The following is a 21374-nucleotide window of genomic DNA, read 5'->3' as shown; positions in this document are numbered from 1 at the left end:
AAGAACTTAAACTCTGGTTCTTACCATATTAATGGAAGGTGTATGTTTTAATATTAAGTAAAGGATCCAAATCTCATCTACATCATGCAAAATTCTATCTACATAATATCTATCACACGCATGACATAAATAATGACATGGCATGTCGCACGCATAGCATAAATAATGACATGGTACGTCACACACATGACATAGCATGACACATCACACATATCTAATCACATCGCACGTATGGAAAAATCTAATCATGTCATAATTAATGCATCTACATGACATATAATATAGTATGAATATGACATAAATTTACATATGTTATAATTTTATTTTAAAAATAAAAAAATGTTATAGTCTTATTTTAATAAATCAAGATTTATCTAATTAAATTAGAAAACCAATTTCCAAATTTAATTAACATATATCATCTAGAATCTTTCTATAAATCAAGAATTTTAATTATTTTGGAAACAAGTTTCCAAATTAAATTCCTAACAATTTAGGAAATAAATAATTAATATTTCTTAATTTATTACCAAATAATTCAAATTTAAATTTTTTATGATTTTTTAAATCTTTCTAAATTTAGTATTTCCTCGTAATTTAGGAAACTTTCTAAAAATAGAATATTTTAATAAATCTAAAAATTCCAGAAAAGATTAATTCTATAATTTAATTTAAAATATCTTAAATCTGAATTTTTTGATTTTTTTTAAATATTTCCAAATTCGATATTTCCTAACAATTTAGGAAACTTTTCAAAAATAGAATACTTTAATAAATCTAAAAATTCTAGAAAAGATTAATTCTATAATTTAATTTAGAATATCTCAAATCTAAATTTTTATGATTTTTTAAATCTTTCTAAATTTAGTATTTCCTAACAATTTAGAAAACTTTCAAAAAATAAAATAGTTCTTATAATTTCAAAAAATTCCAAAAATGGTAATTTATAAATTAATAGAATTTTTTAAAATTTAATTTTCTGAAATTATATTAGAAACTTTCTAAAAATGGTTTTTCTAACCATTTAGTAAACTTTTCAAAAATATAAAAATCTTAATAATCCAGAAAAATTCTAAAATTAATTACAACACAAATTACGAATCGTAAAATAATTTTACGATCATGTCGAAGCATGATCAGACTCTAATACCACTATTGGGATATGCCCGATGTAGTGTGTGCTAAAACATATTTCGTAAACATGCACAACAGAAAATAACACAATAATAATTCTTAAATTATTACATCACACACATCACACTCATACAAGGATACAACATGTCAAACATGATCACATAATTAAATTTTTACAGAAAATAAGTTTACGCTAGGTGTACCTTACGGATGACCTGTAATGAGAAGGGTATCAACCATAGTAACATTGTCAAACCTCACCTATATTCGTATCCACACCAAGCTCTTCAAGATAACTCCATGAGTACAAGCCTCTGATTCAGAAGTTACTAGCCACGAGCGAAGAAGAGGGATCAAGAGGAAGAAAAAGAAAGCAAACAAGGAAAAAGTTCTTCCTTGTTTGTGGCTCAAGGCAACAAGGAGGGGAGCCTCCTTGTTGTTGGCGGCAGGAGAGAGAGAAGAGGGAGGAAGAGGTAGATTTGATTTCTCAAAATTTAATCAACCAAATAATGAAACTTGTATTCATTTTTCTCTCAACCATATCAATATATAGACCTCATTAATGAATTAGATTAGAAAGTCCAAATCCAACCCATTATTCATTAACAAAAAATTAGCTCATTAGCCCTTTGGTTTGGTTCACAACTAAACTAAGTTGGTTTATGACTAATTCATTATTAAACTAAATATGACCCAATTCTTCCATAAGAGATCTTGCCCATCCGCGCTTCCATTGTGACAAATATTTCCATATTTGTCTTATGTATGATTCAACCAAACATTTATCTCTTGATATAAGAATCATATTCTTTAACTTGCTTTACGTCTTTTAGATACTCGTTAGTGCGTGTGACCCAATAGATTTTCGGTTTATCTTGGTTGTTCATAATTAATTATTTAATTATGGAACGATCATGAGTGATACATAGTAATACATCATGATCCTCAATTAGCCCGAAAATCATAGTTGATTTCAAAATTACTTCTGAACCCTACAATAGTTACAATGAATCGTGTTTCGTTCCTTTTACTCGTCTTATACCTACTTGGTTTAGGACATGGTCTATATTTCTTATCCCCAATAGATTGATTACGTCACACCTAGTCCAAATAATATTTTCTCGTTCTGCAGATTCAAATTACTCGTACATGTGTCTAAGAGTCTCGCACTCTTAACATGTGATGTTTTGGTCAAAGACTTTGAGTAATAATCTTAATGAGTGATTATAGGGTATACGTCTCCTCGCAATGAGCGATGAATCCTCTGTGGGCTATCCAAATACCTTCGGGCACTTTGACTTATACCCAATCATCCCGGGTCCACACATCGATGAGATACTTGCTTAAGATGTCAAAGTATAAGTCTCCATGACCAAGATGACTTGTTTACCTCCAGTCGAAGGAAACTCACATTCATGCTGCAGTAAGAACTTTACAGACATATCTATATATATATAGAGAATCACATGAAGTCTTACAGCGAGTCACTCCAATGAACTAGTTACCATAACTAACATCTATGTTTAACTCTTGACATCCTAATGTCTCCAATCTGTGAGAAAATAATTGTTTGGGGAACCAAGGAGTATGACTCATACTAGTCTTACAGAATTGATGATGTCTAAATGCATCAATTCGACGACTAGGGAAATTCTAATACATTCATAATTGCATATGTAAAGATAATCACAAGTTGTAATCCAATCTCAAATTCTCTCATGCTATGAATTGTATCGCAGACATTTAGTAAATGAGTTTAAGATAATCAAATATATAAAATGTACTCAAAGAGTGAACCTATATTTATCAAATAAATAATACAAATCATAAGGTGATTGTCTTAGGACATCTCTCAAATTCTAATAGCTCAAATCGACGATGGAGGAAAATATGTTCAAATCCGGCCGAATTCTGATGCCGATTATACCGATGGTGACCCCCCTGGGTTCACATTCCCTAAAGATTATAGTGTTGATCAGAGCGACGACTGGAGCCCACCAGTGATGGACTGAGGCGATGAATGAGATACAAGAATAGATAATTTTAGAGACATAGGATCTGATCTCGTCCCCCAGTATCACTCATGATTCTAATTTTTGTTTGCATTCCAAGATGATAAAAAACTTAGGAAAAGCGAAGGAGATTTAGAGATTTTTAATGTCAATACGTTTATGTATCTCATATGTAAATTAAAAGTTTTGCTACTCAAATTATTCACTCAGCACTTTTTTTACATTTGTTTTTTTATTCGTAATTTTTCTCATTTTTTGTATGTAAATAAATAATTTTTTAGTTTTATATAGTAAAAAGAAACTATTTCTTTAAAAAAAATTATATATATATATATATATATATATATATATATAGTGGGATGATTTTATATTTTTTACTTGTTATTTTTTTTAAAAAAATAATTCCTAATAAATTTATAGATTAACTTATTTATAATCAATAAAATCTAATTATAATTTTTTGAAATTTAGTTTTCTTTATAGGACAATAAAATCCATCAAAGAACATTGTCATGAATGATTAATTTTGAGAGGGCCCAATAAGTGATTACAAGAAAAAAAAAAAAAGACTAAATATCTTCTATAGTTGTTTGATTTGGTTTTAAATAAACTAAAAATCATGTATTTTTTCTTGTCTTTAACATTTCTTTTTCAATTTCTTTGTTCAATTGTTTGAAGATATTGAGTTTTTTTAAAATAGCAAAAGTTTATTGATAGTAAAACAATGTATTTAAAGTTTTTATTATATATTATAGCTTATTATCTTTTAAAAACCTTATTTTGATAACTTGTGTATTATAGTGGTTTGCTTATGTAATAAAATTATATATGTATGAGTATCTACTCTTTAGTTTTATAGTTTTTCCTTAACGGATGAAGTAATAAGATCGAGTAGGTCATGTTTACATTCATCACATTCCGCTCAGTTCTTCCATGCTCAGTTTCCTTGAAAAATGTTTGATGGATTTGGAGGACTCATTCAGTCCAAAAGGTGACTTGTGCATTCTTAGTGTTCCCCTTAGTCTTCACATGCATAATTTCCCTAGATTTAAGGCTTGCGTGCTCATTAATGACATTTTGCCAAAACTAAGTGCATTTTCCTCACAGATTCTCCATGCTTATTTTTTTTTTAATTAGAGAATTTTATGCCAAGCATATAGTTATTGATTGTCTCAGAGAGTTTTGATCGAGTCCAAAAGCTCACCTTTATACTCCTAACATTTCCCTCTGTCTTTCATACCTAAATTTTCTACATGTGACACTTTTATATGCTATTAATGATTTTTGGCAAAAAGTCCATGATGCACCCCATACTTAAAAATTCCTTCTATCTCAGACCTTTATGTGCATCAAGGAATTTTGATGGACCTAGAGGGCTTACATTAATAGTGAAATAGTTATTTGTGAATATGATTGTGTATGTTGTTAGTGTCAAGAGTATTCAACAAAAATATATATGAAAACACAAACAAAACAACATTAACAAAATCGATTATCATGGTTTAGAGAGCTCCTAATCCACAATTTATGATATAGTTGATGAATCATCCCTAATGATTCCATTAGAGCCTAACACTCAATTGATTGTAAAATAGAAACAAAATCTAAGCTGTTTTACAATCATCCACTCCCCTAAACAATAAAGTAATGAGAAAAATAGAGTAAAAGAGAATACAAAGGTGCTCGAGTTGAGCCTTCAATCTTATCCAAATACTTGAAAATACTGAGCATAGTTAGCACAAAACTAGAGGAAATATAGGATTTCATAGTGCAACCCTAACTGGCTCAAAACTTTGGGAATGCTTATATAAGAAACAACCCAATAGTTCATTCTTGCAAAAATGTTTACAATCCCAAGTAATAATGGAGAATTGTACATTCTTGCATATGAACAAAATCCAAACTAGGTACTAATCCAACATAACATCCTAAATAAAGATTGATTCAAGGAAGCAAATTAGATAAACAAAATCCAAGCAAAGTTTTCACCAAGTAGAAGATCGCAAAATAGCGATGATAAGCATAATAAACATTAAGAACTTTCAGTAGTAGTGATGATGAGCATAAATATTTAACAAAGCTTGAAAATTACTGAACTATCTCAGACAAAATTATATACTACAAAGTACTGAAGGACTCGAGAAACTTTCATCACCAAAAGCATGTTGGAAAGCAAAAGCCTACATAAGGATTCCAAATAGCAGCGCAGTTGAGCATTAATTAGTAGCGGACTGTAGCAGTTTTTCCAGCTTCAATCTTTCCCACATTCTGCAGTACGTAAGAGTGAGTATAGTTTGAAACACATGAGAGGACTTTACTAGCTCAAAACAAGAATGTATTAGTAGATAGTAAATTGAACCTTTGTAGATGATAGAAACTCTTCGTCTTCAGGAAACAACTGGAGATTTTTGGTCTTCATTAAGTAGTTCACTGTATCCTCCTCAAAGTCCAACAAGCAACCAAGCCTAATGAGCTCAGCAAGTGGAGCAATCTGGTCTGGCATTTCAGAACATAAGCCCTTTGCTATCACATCTGCAAAATTTGTTGCATAGTCAATGTTGTACCTCTTTCGCTTCATTCCACCATCTCTCTTTCGCTTCGTTCCACCCTTATCTCTTTGTAAGAATAACTTCGCCTTATCCTTCTCCCAATGGAACAATCTAGTAGCTTTTGAATCTAAAATTATTCCAGATGATAGTGTTAGCTTGTAGCTAACTGTAATAGGAGCATCAATTTCTAAGATTTCTAAATCAAGCAAATATTTGACAAGACGATGCCTTTCATTGGCAATTATACCAAGAGAAGTATCAGAAAGAAAAGCAAGCACAATTCTCAGCAATCCATTGTTCAATATCAGAGATTTCTGATTGACTTTCCTAACACTAGCACCGGTGGTCTTGAACGACTCATCCTTTTCTACTGCCTCAGAAATTGATTGAACACCAATGCTGCTATAGATCTTGTTCATATTTGCTCTAGAAAGTGTAGGAGAGGTAACTGGAGGATACCATACAAAGATTGTTTCAGAAACCATGTCAAACAGTTCCTTCAGAAAGAGATCATCAGGAATGAATACATCTTGTTTTTTGGAAAGAATGACCCCATCATTACTTTGCACTGGTAATTTTGATATGCTTTCCAGCAGATGTTTCTGTGTGTAGCAATTCCAGTTATCCGCAATGAACACCCAGAAAGCAGAGCATTGCTGCACAGTAAGGTGGTGCACTGAAACTTCCCATGAGGACCAGAGCTTGCAGTAGTCATCGACCCATGGATCAACCGAAACCCAAAAAACTCTTGAAAAGAAATCATAAAGCTCTGTGTCATAGTATTTATCCAAAATGAAGAGTTGGGAACCAAACAGGTCAAGTGTATCATTTAGTATGCAGTTGTTGGAGCTCACCCATTCTCCGCCACCACTTGGGATCCAAATCCACTTTGCATCTTTATCATTAGCCTCCCATTTATGTTCATTCAAGAACAGGTACACTCTCGAGATTGTAGTAATATCAGAGTGGCACTTAATATGAAGGGCTAGTAAAAGGCATGCTTGAGTGGCATCGACAGATACACCAATTTCTTTAAGCTCATTTTTATAAGATGCGAGCTCAGATCCATAGAAGATGTCATCAATAAAGGGACCGTCTTTCCTTTGCAAACTCCACTTGGGATCAAAGAGAATGCTCTCTTCTGGAGATCTGTAGCCAAGGGCTGTTTTTATCCATCTACTTTTCATCTTTTTCTTAAACTCTTTTGGAAGAGACTCTGCCTTCTTAAGATAGCAAATGCACTTTAGCAAGGATTTAATGCAATTTGGGTTAATGACAGAAGGATCTCTGGGAAGGTCAATACCATCTATGACAAATTTAGCTCCCTCTTTGAATTCAACTATAACACCAAAGGCCTGGAGCTCATTTTTGAAATCATAGATCTCATTGGAGTAACCATAGAATTCAGAATTACCGTCAATAAGTGGAAGATTTGATATAGCTGAGATAAGTTGCCACTCTGGACTGAATAGGATTGAAGCTTTTGGAGATCTGAATCCAAGATTAGTATGCAACCATTCCTTCTCAACGGAGAAAAGGAAAAGATCATGCGTCAATGTAATTTTCTTTTTTACAAACTGCCTATAACATGATAGCAATGCAAGAACATTTTTGTTTGTGATAAATCTTCCCTCTAAAAGACGATTCAATCGAAAAGCAATAGCTTTTGAGAAGTCATCTATGGTTACTGCTACTCCAACTTTCATTAGCTCTTCCTGATATGACCTGATTCTACCGCCATACATTGCCTCATCTATTACCGGAATGCCGCTGACAACCTGAAGAAGGCATTCCCATTCTAAGACAGCCAGAAAAGATTCACCTGGATTTTCATAGCCAAGATGGGTCTTCAACCATTTAGTCTGTGATAACTTTCCGAATAAATCATCAGGAATGTAAGCATTTCGTATGCAATCAAGTAGAAAAATGGCAGCATCAGCAGATACCGAGCTTGAAGGCATTTCGAAGTTATCAACCACAATCTGATAATTTTTGTTGAATTCACCTAAAACACCAAATAATTGCAGCTCGATCTTGTAATCAGCAATCTGCTCACCATAGAAAGAAGTGTCAATGAAGGGGAGATTACAGACATGCGATGCAAGTGTCCATTCTGAATCAAGCAACAATATGGATTCTGATGCTAATCTGAAACCAACAGATGTTTTTAGCCATCTTGCAGTTTTGGTGCTCTGAATTAGATAGTCAGGGGACAAGCTTATCTCTCCCAAATATCTGACCAAATTGAGCAGCGAAAAGACATTTTCTCTGGTTAAGGTGGAGTCAGCTGTCATAGTCCTGAGATGGCTACCAATAAATTGTGATGCGTCTGTAAAATCAAATCTGACTCCAATCTCTTTAAGTTCTTCAGTGTACTCTGTTATCTTTTCACCATAAAAATCTTTCTGGATTAATGGTATATCAACAAGTTTTGATGCTACCTGAAGTAGTCTTCCCCAACCTGAGCTCGGCAAGAATGACTCAGAAGGTGGCTTGTAACCAATTGATGTCTTCAACCAGCTTCCAGTTTTGATGCTGCTAAAAAAGTTCTGCAGCTTACAATTAGTTCCACGAGATCTTATATTTCTAATCCATTCAAGTAACAAGAATGCATTGTCTTTTGTCAAAGGAGAGTAAACAGTTTTGAAAGCTGCATTTGGAGGATAAACTTGTGGAACATCAGAGGCCTTTCCATGTTGTTGTAGGAACTTCAAAATCTGTCCTTCACATGTAACATTTCCTGCAAAATTGGCAGTGGCCAAATACTCCCTGCTCAGTACAAAATATTTTTCAGCCCTCCAAGGATTTGAACCCATTAACGTTATCCATTTGCCCATGCTGGCCGGCACAAGGACTTTTGTCATTTTGAGTATCACTTTTCCATACTCATCTACTATTGGCAAGCCAGAGACCAATATGTCTATGCACCATTCCCAAGCATAATTACACTTATGAGAATGATATAGAAAATGAGTGAAGGCTATGACATGCTTGCTACTAGTTAGTGACTTGATCACAATTGACCCATAGTCATAAAGACTTAAACTCTGCAGCTTCACAGAATTCTTGAGCCAATCCATTACTCCTAATTTTGACGTTCTTAAAGACAATTGCATGGTCTGCGGCATAAAGTATAGGTTTGAGGCAGATATAAACTCCCTGTTCCAGTTGATAAGCCATGTGATGATCTCATCACCGTCAGCAATACATAGCTTCTTATAACCATTTGTTGCTTGTGATACACTTAACAAAGATATGCCGCCAGTGGCATCAATAAACCTTAACAGAGGTATGTCCTTAAAGCAAGAGTTCCATTTCTGAGCAATAAAGTCTAGAAGCTCTACATAAATATCATCAGGCATTCCCTTTGGAAGATTGGAACCCTGAATGAATGATGAATACCAAGCTAAATCAACGTAGTCCACTCCCAGAAATCCTAGTACATTGTTATAGTCATCATTATCCAAGTAGGCATTCACAATATGACTTCCATGTGAATGCAGGTTAAGTATATCAACCCCAGACTTCTGTGCTTTAATTAGAACACACCAAAATGCAGGAGCAAGCCTCTTAATTTCACTGGGCTTACAAAACCTCTTTTGTGAATTCTTTAATTCACATGGTATTATACGCTCAGCAATAAGCTTTTCTTTGATGGATTGTCTCACAGAATCTAGCAACTTGATATGAGATTCCCCCACTGGAATGAAATTGAACAAGAAGGGTAAGGAAAATGAGGGTGCCTCATGTGCTCCTTTAATTAGTGTAGTGAAAGCATTCGTAAATGCAGAAGGTACACAGCTAAGAATTCCTTCATTCCATGGGCTATTTAGTTGTATCGACTCCCTTGGAGAAACAAGAAGGAAATCAGCCTGGATTATAAATGGGTAACCAGTCTCCATGTCAGTAGGAAGAAAGGAATATACACCAGACATTCTCATCCCACGATTCAGCCGCCTTCCAAAGGGAAAAGCCAGAGTAATCACCCATTTTTCAACTTCCATCCTCTTCTTTGAAATGCATTCCCGTTTTACAAAGAACCTTTGCTTCCACATGTAATAACAGCATCGTTCCTCATCACCCTTGTCGCCCTCTTGAGCAGTAAGATGTAGAGTGTATGATATGGCATTCATGTTCCTTCTCATTTGACAATTGTCTTCACCAGATATAGAGATCTTGCAGCCAGTATTACACTTAGAGTCATCGCTATCTCCCCTCACAGATAGTTGCCTAATTTTTGAAAGAAAAAGTAGGACCTCGGGTTGTAAATTTGATAGTTGTTCCTTCACAACTGACTCTTTTTCAATCTTTAAAGGAAAGATTAGAACAGTTGTAGGCAGGCTTTTTGAAGAACCATACAAATTTTTTATGTCAGAAAGGCTCGGATTGTCATCAACCCACTCAGGCACAATGTAGCCTAGGTTGCAATCAGGTGATGGTTCCTCATCAAAGCATATTTGGTACCCATTGCTGAAGATATAGGGCTTACTGGATATCAAAAAGACACTTTTGAATCCTATGCCTGCAAATTGATAAATAAATACTATCATAGTTGAACTCTAAACACTAATCATTTAGCAAGTATAGTGGAAAATGAAATAAATATGCTTATAAAGTTAATGTGAAATCGTATTCTAGATGCTCATCTAGTTCAACCATGAATATTATGATCTAACGGTAGGATTCAGTTGAGTCCACACGGATGAACTTAATCTCCATAAGGTGGGTTTAGCCTTGATTAACACACACACAACTAATTATTATTAAAGTAACTAAATCCAATTAAGTGATCTAATGCTTCATACATATAAAGAGGGTTTGAATTAAATGGATGTGGATTCAATGTGTAGATCCAAACCCCGGTTTATTAAAATTGATGGGATGTTAATGATGTATGGACTTTAAGGAGGATAATCCCTATAGGATGGGCTTGGTATATAAAGGATGAGACTCATAAATTAGGGCAAGGTTCTAGAGTCTCTTCAACCTCTTCTCTTCCTCATCAAGAGAAAGCTAAGGATTGTTGTCACCCACTCCTGTAGAAGATTTTTCTGCAATAGCAGGAACTCCGGCGACAAGTAAGAAGTATTAGCATTAACGATGGATTCAAGTCAGTCATTCATGTGCTATTGTTTCGGTTTTTTATTGAGCTTTAGAGATTGATAGAAGTCCGATCTTGTTGTAGATACATCCTTTAATTCATATATGATATATTGCAATTCCAACAATTTGTATCAGAACTTAGGTTTGGCTTATTATCAGTTTTTAAGGCGTAAGGATTATTTTTCAACGTTTTGACACATATACATCAATTTTTGCATTTGATTCCATATGGATGAGCGAAATTGCTATATATTCATTGAATGTAGTATGGATAGATTAGGATTTAACCTATTAATCGAGTTTTTTTGCATTATCTGCAAAGAACGAGATTGGCGATGTGATTTTAGGGAAGAAAATCGAGTTCAGAAATGGGTGTTTTCTGATATCAATCGATTGGGATTGGAAAGGTTCCCAATCGATTGAGAGTCACGAATCTGCGAAGAGAGACTTCTCGAATCGATCGATTGGTGCTAACCAATCTATTGATGCAAGTTTGATCGGTTGGAATGTTCAAGTTCACGAACAGAGGGGTTCGAAATCAATCAGCTAATCGATTCGTGTTCACTAATCGATCAGCATGAGGAATCAATCGATTCGGATTGCCGTTAGCGACAAGAATCCAAAGGAAAGCTTCTGGATCGATCGACAAATCGATTGGGGTCACCAATCGATCAGTTAATCGATTGAAGTTCATGAGGAAGTGAACAAAGAGCTTTTGGATCGATCAGTTGATCGATTGGGGTCACCAATCGATCAGTCAATAGATTGGAAATCATAAGCAGTTTGCAGAGAGCTTCTGAATCAACCGACTAATCGATTAATGTTCACCAATTGATTTCGATTGGCTAATCGATTGACATTAGTCAATTCATCAGTTGATCGATTGGAGTGGATGAACGAGCGAACAAAAGCCTTCTGGATCGATCAGTGGATCGAATCATGTGGCAAAAGGCGATTCGCTCGCCCCCAACGATCAGTGGATCGAATCATGCATGTTCTATCGATTGATCAATTAATTCACATCCATTCTTGATCGATTGATAACAGACTTTAACTGAGGTTTAGCAATTTCTTCCTGAATTCTTCTTCGCTCTTGCTACTTAGTCAAACTTATACTATCGTCAAAGCAAGAACTATTGGGGAGGCTAAGAGTATTAGTGTAGAGGGATGTATGTCCATGCTAGGGATGATTGGCCCAAAGGAAAATCATTTTTTATGCCGGATGTATGTTTAAGGAAGCTCACAAATCAAGTTAAACTTCTTGATCATGCACATGGTATGTCGGCCCAAAGGAAGGGACACTATGTGGCCGATTAAAAACATTGTGAGTGATGCTAGGAAACATAAGCTACATAAGGAAGCTCATGAATAAAGTATCATGCGCATAATGCGTCAGCCCAAAGGAAGGCGAGTTATGTGGCAAATGAAGGTAATCATGAGATATTTAGAAAGTACCAATAGCAAGTTACAATTTAGTCCAAAAACTTAATGTAATGTTGCACTAGATATCTCTATTAATGCCCATATAGTTGCATGTTTCGCTTGTTGCATTTCATTATTGCACGACTATAAAGATACATGCCTTGTTTATTTAATTGAGTTATGTTCTTTGCTTTTGTTTATGTAGTACTCTCAATGTCTACTAATTTGAACAACATCCGTGCTTATTGGCACAAACTTTGGACAATGGAAAGAGCATATTACAATTCTATTGGGTTGCACAGAACTAGACTTTGCATTTAGGCATGATCGCCCTGCATCTTTGACTGAGGATTCCACTATGGATCAAAAAGTGACCTTTGACAAGTAGGAGCGATCTAATCGCACGAGTATAATGATCATGAGAATGTCAATTCTGGAATCACTAAGAGGTTCGATAGCTGAGAAGGAGGATGCTAAAACCTTCCTTAAGGAATTAGCAGACCAATTCATCTTAAATGAAAAGGTCACGACTACTACACATCTCACAAAGTTAGTGTCCATGCGATACATAGGGAAGGGTAACATTAGATAGTACATCATGGAGATGTCCAACTTGGTTATAAGGCTTAAGACACTAAAGTTAGACATGTCTGAAAGTATCTTTGTGACCCTTATCTTAATCTCTCTACCTACATAGTTCACTCCTTTTAAAATTAGCTATAATACTCAAAAGGAGAAATGGATACTAAATGAGCTCATAGCTCAGTGTATACAGGAAGAAAAGAGATTAAGAGTTTGACACATCTCAAAGTGCTCACTATACATCCTAATCTCAATATTCGAACAAGAAAAAGAAGGGTACTAGTAAGAGTAAAGGTAAACAACTTACAGTGACTGGGACTTCAGGGCATAAGGTACAAAAGTAACAAGATCAGGACCCAACTTGTTTCTTTTGTTAAAAGAAAGGTCATCTAAAAAAGAATTGCCCTAGATACGCAAACTAGCGTGCCAAGAAAGGTATACTTCTCAACCTTGTTAGTTCAGAAGTCAATCTAGCTACTGTACCTAATAACACTTGGTGGATAGATACTGGTGCAACTACTCACATAAGTGTAACTATATAGGATTGTCTCACGAGCCGAATGTCAATTGATGTCGAAAGATTCATCTATACCGGAAAGGGCAAGAAGGCAAAAGTAGAGGCAATAGGTGTCTTCAGAGTTTGTTTGGAGAACAATGTACTTTTGAATTTGGAAAATACGTTTGTAATGACGTCTTTTAAACTGAACTTAATTTCTATTTCATGTTTGGACAAATTCGGATACACTTGTTCATTTGGAAATGGAAAATTTAGTATTTTTCAAAATTCTATCTTGTGTGATACCGATTCCTTAATTGACAAACTATATAGATTGGACACTGAAACTCATACGGATAATCTTGTGATGCATAGTATAGATGTAAAGCGTGGTGTGACAAATGAGAATTCATCTATGTTGTGGCATAGGCGTTTAGGGCATATCTCTAAACAATGTCTAGAAAGGTTAATGTCATTAGAAATTCTCAATTTTCTTGATATGTCAGATTTTGGAATATACATTGAATGTATGAAAAAACAATTAACAAAAGTAATAAGGATTCAAGGCAGAGTAATGAAGTTTTAGAACTTATACATACCGATATATGTGGACCATTCCCTAAGGCTTCTTGGAATGATCAAGCATATTTTATAAGTTTTATAGATAACTATTCTCGATACGAATATTTGTACCTTATTCATGAGAAGTCGCAATCCTTGGACATGTTCAAAACCTTCAAAAGATCAAACTGTGGTAATGAATACTATAGTAGATCTGAACAACGTCCTGGACCATTTGCGAATTACCTTACTGAGTGCGGTATCGTGGCACAATACACCATACCTGAGACACCTCAGCAGAATGATATAGCAAAGCAGCGAAACCGAACCCTTAAGGACATGGTGAGAAGTATGATTGCATTTTCTTCTCTATCGGAGTCCTTGTGGGGTGAGGCACTTAAAACTGCAATTTACCTACTTAGCAGAGTTCCTAGTAAGGTGGTAACGAAAACCCCATACGAGTTGTGGACAGGTAGAGCTCCTAGTCTTAGGCATCTACATGTCTGGGGTTATCCAGCTGAAGCTAAGCCCTATAGGTCTAACGAAAGGAAATTGGACTCAAGAATCGTTAGTTGTCATTTTGTAGGATACTCTGAAAATTTAAGAGGTTTCAAGTTTTATAACTCCTTGAGTAGATCCTTTTTCGAGACAAGTAATGTCAAATTCATTGAGGAGAACATTAGTGATCCTAATATGATAACTATTAATGCTGACAGTGAAATTGTTATCATTCCACATATAGTTGAAATTGTACAACCGGAAGGGGTAGTTGGTCATGATATTCTCATGTCACCTCCAATTCATTTGGAAGGTACATCATCTCAAATAGAGGTATTCCCTCTTATGGTTGAGAATGACTCCCAACCACCTCAAATTCAAGTGCCACCAAGAAGATCCATTAGAGAGAGGAGATCCACGATGTCCCGTGATTATGTATATCTTTAAAAGCCTGAATTTGATATTGGGTTAGAAGATGATCCCACATCATTCCAAGAAGTCAAACAATACTCTCATCCGAAAAAATGGATCAATGCCATGAAGGAGGAGATGAAATCCATGGCGGACAACGGTGTTTGAGAACTCGTAGAATTGTCTGAATGTGTGAAACCCGTTGGCTGTAAATAGATATTTAAAACCAAACGAGATTCACATGGTAATATTGAAAAGTATAAGGCACGCCTAGTTGCCAAGGGATTCACTCAAAAGGAGGGCATTGATTACAAAGAGACTTTTTCGCCGGTTTCAATGAAAGACTCCCTTAGGGTAATCATAATACTTATAACTCATTATGACCTAAAGTTACACCAAATGGACGTTAAGACTGCATTTCTCAATGGAAACATTGAAAAAACTATATACATGATGCAACCGGAGAACTTTGAGTCGGATGACTCAAAGCACCTACTATGTAAGTTAAATCCATTTATGGTTTAAAACAGTCATCTCATCAATGATACTGGAAGTTTGATCAGGTAATTTCTTCATATGATTTCAAGAAAAATCCAATTGATCAATGTTTGTATATCAAGTTCAGTGAGAGCAAATTCATTATACTTGTTTTTTACGTGGATGATATATGGCTTGCAAGCACTGAAACCAAATCATTTTTATTCAATGAATTTGAAATGAAGGACCTTGGTGAAACATCTTTTATCTTAGGCATATAGATTGTTCGTAATCGTTCAAGATACACACTTGGACTATCACAAAAGGTCTATATAGAAAAAGTAGTCATTCGGTATGGCATGCAGAATTGTGCACCCGGTGACACTCCAGTGTCAAAGGGTGATAGACTTAGCTTGCAACAATATCCACATCATGAACTTGAGATCAAGGAAATGCAATAATTCCCCTATGCATCAGCAATAAGGAATTTGATGTATGCTTAGGTATGTGTTAGAACCCCAAGATTGTTTTGGTGTGATCAACAAGTTAAGTTAGGTCCTGTGTATTTTTAACCTTTGTCTAAGTGTGCAGGAGCTTAGGAGCACAAGTAGTCGAGCTGAAGACGCAGCTAGCGAGAAGAACGGCACGCGGTGCGTCCGAGGGACGAGGCACTGCGGAAGAGTACACCGGCCGACGAGAAGGAAGCGTGCGGTGGTTCCGAGGGACGAGAAGCCGGAGCGGAAGACTGCTCGAGGAGCAAGAGACGCAGCTAGCTAGAAGGTCGGCATGGGGTGCGACCGAGGGACGAAGACTGCGGATGAGTACGCTGGCGGACGAGAAGGAAGCACGCGACGATTCCGAGGGACTAGAAGCCGGAGCGAAAGCCTGCTCGAAAAGACCAGAAGTTGGGTTCAAGTGAGCCCTAATTCGGATGACAGAGATCACCCAAACGAGCGGAATACTCAGTATGAGGCGAACGGAGTCGGAGCAGAAGACCCTGGCTAAAAAAAGTCAACAAGGTTGACTTTCCCAACCGGGGCGCCCGAAACTGTCCGGGACGCTCGGAACAATCTAGGGCGCCCGGAACTGTCTAGGGCGCCCGGACCCCACCAGGCGCCCAGAACCCTTCCGGGCGCCCGGAGTTGACTTTTTTACCAGATCGCGTCAATCGCAATCTGAACGTTGAGGGATAAAGTTTTATCCCCCAGGGAGCTCGAAACCCCTTCGGGGCGCTCCGACCAAGGCTATAAATACAACCTTGGTCCAGAAACTTTTCAACAACTCGGAAATTGTAATTCCAACACTTGTGCGTTTCCTGTTGTAGTTTAACTTCTATTTCTTTGTGCTTTCATTGCTGTAAGAGGCTTCTCCGCCTGAAGGAGATATTCTAGTGTGACATCTTCCTTGGATTAACAACCTCCCCAGTTGTAACTAAGTATACATCTTGTGCCTCTTTCTTTTCTATTTTAATTTATTGCTTTTCGATTTTACACAAGTGTTCTGTTGAAAGTTCGAGAAGGGTTGTGCTTTTATTTTTGCAGACTATTCAACCCCCCTTCTAGCCGGCCCAGCGATCCAACAGCATGTACGCGTGATATGGAGTACATTGTGGGGATGTTGGGTAGATATTTGAGTAACCCTGGACCAATGCATTGGAAAGCCGCAAAGGGGATTATGTGGTATTTGCAAAGAACGAAGGACTACATGCTCACATATCGGAGATCAGGCCATCTGGAGATCATTGGATATTCAGACTCCGATTTTGCTGGATGATTGGATAGCAGGAGGTCCACCTCAGGTTATATCTTCATGTTAGCGGAAGAGATTATATCAGGAAAAGCATCAAACAGACACTAATAGTCACTTCCACCATTGAGGCAATGTTCATAGCCTGCTATAAAGCTTCCAACCACGGGATATGGATGCGGAACTTTATCACTGGGTTACAGATCATTGGAGACATTAATAGGCCATTGAGGATCAACTGTGATAACAAAACTACAGAATTATATTCCAAGAACAACCGCAGTTCGTCGAAATCTAAACACATCGACATAAAATTTTTAGCGATTAAAAAAAGTTCAGAATGGTCAAATAATGATAGAGCATATAACGACAGATTCCATGTTAGCGAATCCATTCACCAAGGGCTTATCACCCAAGGTGTTTCATCAGCATATGTTGAATATGGGGTTCTTCCTTTTGATGAAGTGTCCATTATGTCGGAATCTGTATTTTGTATAATGTTCTATGTTCATGAACATATATTTTGGCTCATTGTATATACACTTCAGTTTTTCTATATATGCATGATATTAACTTTCTTTAACACATGTGCATATTTACTATTGCGGTTTTGCATTTGGTTGTTGTAAATATGATGTTCATTTGGAGTCATAAAGTCGAATCATAATTTACCACTGCAGTTTAGCATAAGATTTTGGTAAATATGATTTGGATTCGATTTGGGTCATAAAGAGGACTTATTGAGAATGGACACTTGTAAATCACATTTTGTGTCATTCTTCTACTACACATCCACATTTGATCTATGTCGTTAATAATATTAGTACTGTGATTACTGTTGGGTCTTGTTACAGTTTAGTAGCTATGACTTTTTTAGTCCTTTAAAAGTTATAGTAGCTATAACTTTTTTAGTCATGTACTAATTGATTTAATGAACAAAATTATTTAAATGGGTATTTAAATCATAAAGTTTGACATGTTGAGCTTAACTAAGAGGTTGTGTGGTGTATAAGGAATCAAGGATAGCCCAAGTGAGAGATTGTAGGATTAAGTCCACATGGATGGACTAAATCCAATTGAGTCCACATGAGTGAACTTAATCTCCATAAGGTGGGTTTAGCCTTGATTAACACACACACAACTAATTGTCATTAAAATAACTAAACCTAATTAAGTGATTTAATGTTTCATGCATATAAAGAGGGTTTGGATTAAATGGATGTGGATTCAATGTGTAGATCCAAAATCCGGTTCATTAACATTGATGGGTTGTTAATGATGGATGAGCTTTAAGAAGGATAGTCCCTATAGGATGGACTTGGTATATAAAGGATGAGACTTATGAATTAGGGAAGGTTCTAGAGTTTCTTCAACCTCTTCTCTTCCTTATCGAGAGAGAGCCAAGGATTGTCATCGCCCACTCCTGTAGAAGACTTTTCCGCAATAGCAGGAACTCCGACGACAAGTAAGAATCATTAACATTAGCGATGGATTCAGGTCAGTCATTCATGTGCTATTGTTTTCGATTTTTTATTGAACTTTAGAGATTGATAGAAGCCCAATCTTGTTGTACATACATCCTTTAGTTCATATATGATGTATTGCAATTCTAACACTAACTTCACTGATTAGGACTACCCTCCCAACTTTGTACTTGACATAAGAAAATATATCTTTTAGTTAGCAATATGATTGTTGTGAAGTACCTATGAGTTTCCCTCAAATTTTAGATTCACTAAAGATTTCTAAATTAATGGCATATCAAGACTTGATCTATTGTGGATGTTTGACATGGTACAAATCTTTATCAAGGAATGGGAAATAAAATAAATTAGACGATATTGAAATAGTTATTATTGCAAGATGAAAATGACCAAATTATTTTCATAACAAATATTTTTCTCAATGTTTATATGTATTAAATATAAAGTGAGAACAGTTAATAAAAAGTATAAAAAACATGCATGTGAAAATTAAAGAGAAAGTAGATAAATTAATGGCATACCATAATCATCATTGATCATACATAAGTAAACTTCATGTGTTGTCAAACTTATGCCCATAACAATTTGAAGAACAACTATATTCCAAAATTTGTATATGTTTTTATAACAAAAGAAGATAAACTACATAAAAATATTTATTGTTAAGTGAAAAAATATATTTAAAAAACAATTGTTGCTCAATGTATTATAAAATATTAATAATGTCATAACATTTTATCTCAAACTCGAGATACTATCCGATAAACATCTTCATCAATTTGACATAAAAGATAGATTCCTCTATGGTGATCTATTAGGGAAAGTCTAAGATTAACCTCTTAAGGCTCCGTTTGGTTGGTGGGATAGGATTAATGATATAGGTGGAATAAGGATTAATGGTGTGATAAATAATCCCTTGGGAGAGCGAATGATTATTTATCACACCATTAATCCCTATACTATTAATCATATCCCACCTACCAAACACTCTCTATCACACCAATAATTCCTAACACCATTAATCCTATCCTACAAACCAAACGGAGCCTAAGTAAGCTAAAAAATTCCGCATATGGAAAATCTCCTAGAGAATGGTTTAATAAGTGTATCTGAGCTCTTTGTCAATTCAACATTACAGATCATGGTCTTCCTCATCATCCATCATTGAAGAAGGCATATCTTTCTTATTATTTATGTCTCATCATCGTTCATTCAAGAAGGCACATCTTCTTGTTGTTTATGTGGATGACATTATTATAGGTGATGGCTTCACCAAAATTACTCGTTTGTAAGATTATTTGCATCCATACATCGAGACAAAAAAAAACATGGGTCGTCTCAGATAGTTCCTCGATAGTCGGTATAGAGGTTGGTAAAACTATATTTCAAAACGGAAGTATATCCTTGATATGCTTGAAAAATCTAACATGCTAGGAATTAAATCAATAGATACTTTCATGGAACCTAACATCAAATAGCAAGATAAAAATCCATGTGAAATCCAGAATACTAGTGGTACCAGGAAAACTATGTTATCTTACAAACACCAAATCTGACATCTGATTTATTTTTAGTGTGATAGTTTATAAAAATTCATATCATGCCAATTGGATAACTACTATTAGAGCCCAATACTACCAAAAAAAAAGGTGCATCAAGAAAAGGTATGTGAAGCGTGCGGAGTGCCGACTAAGAAGGGGTTTTATATAATTAAAACTAATTAGTTGATCTTACAAGTTGAAAAATATCAAAGTGTGCGGAGTGTCAACATGGCAGGAAACCGATTTAGTACCATTCTGGTCAACAACCAAAGTTCCAGCGATGGATGATGATCCTGTCCAAAATCTAAGGAGATGGCGACCCGGTGACGAAGCTCACAGTTTGACTTGATGACGACGCCTAGGGGCGGATCCAGAGATCATTTTTAACGAGGGCTAAGAGAATTTTTTATTTTTTTTGCAATGTTTGAGTATGTGGACCACCCTCATGGAATTGAACAAGTACATCGCTTGCTCCACTAACCCACCGTGACTCCAAGCACATAGAACAACAACAAATGTAACTTCATTAGGTTTTACGACCTCCATCTCCATCTGGTCAAATAGTTCCAAGACCTTGGCAACATACTCATTCATTGCAAGCCATCCGATCATCGTTGCCCATCAGAATACATCCTTCGGCACTAATGCGTCAAAAACTTCAACTGCACTATTCATGCAACCACATTTGACAAACATGTCTATGAGTGTGGTTCCAATTATTGAGTCCACATTCATCTTTTTTTTTTCCGCTATGTAACTATGAATTAATCTACCTTGCTCAAGAGCTCCCATCTGTGAGCAGAGAGGAAGCTCACTATTGTGGCACAATTTGGCATCACATCTAGTCTCCTCAGCCTTTCAAACATAGCTAATGCCTGAGACGGACAATCTCCTTGGGCATAAGTAGTGGTCATCGCACTCCATGATACAGCATTCCTAGACGCCATTTTGTCGAACAATTTCTGGGACATGCCCATTGCCCAGCTGGCAACATCTTCCATAGGCAGATATCAGAGTAGTCTAGGAATCCACGTTTCGTTTGGTCATCTCATCGAACAGTTGCCTTGCAAAGTGATGTCATCGGACTTTGCATAACCATGAATCATGGTGTTCTAGGAGATTATTCCCTGTTGGGGCATATCGTCGAACATGACTCGTGCATGATCGAGAAGTCCACAATTCACGTATCCTGAGAGCAAGCAATTCCACGAGGTAGCATCGTGCATCGTGCATTGTGCATCGTGCAAGTCTCGAACAACCACATTATCACCCTTCTCCTGGGGCTGTTCTTCCCTATTTCTGTCTGTTTATCAGACGCCTCACACCTAAATGGACTCAAGACTCCTCCTAGGCTCCTT

General features: G+C 36.1%; 1 protein-coding gene across 1 annotated transcript; it reads right to left on the bottom strand.

The window, feature by feature from the left end:
- Positions 1-5366: 5366 nt before the first annotated feature.
- Positions 5367-20628, bottom strand: LOC121980126. Its single transcript, XM_042532090.1, has 3 exons — positions 20502-20628; positions 5506-10217; positions 5367-5414 (listed from the first exon to the last, which is right to left on the bottom strand). Exons 1-3 carry the CDS (start codon positions 20626-20628, stop codon positions 5367-5369), a joined length of 4887 nt encoding a protein of 1628 aa, XP_042388024.1.
- Positions 20629-21374: the final 746 nt, after the last annotated feature.

This window comes from Zingiber officinale, chromosome 5A (genome assembly GCF_018446385.1).
Source record: "Zingiber officinale cultivar Zhangliang chromosome 5A, Zo_v1.1, whole genome shotgun sequence".
In the NCBI taxonomy this organism is placed as follows: Eukaryota; Viridiplantae; Streptophyta; class Magnoliopsida; order Zingiberales; family Zingiberaceae; genus Zingiber; species Zingiber officinale.
The sequence above is the reverse complement of the archived record's forward strand: the minus strand, read 5'-3'. Positions and strand labels throughout refer to the sequence as shown.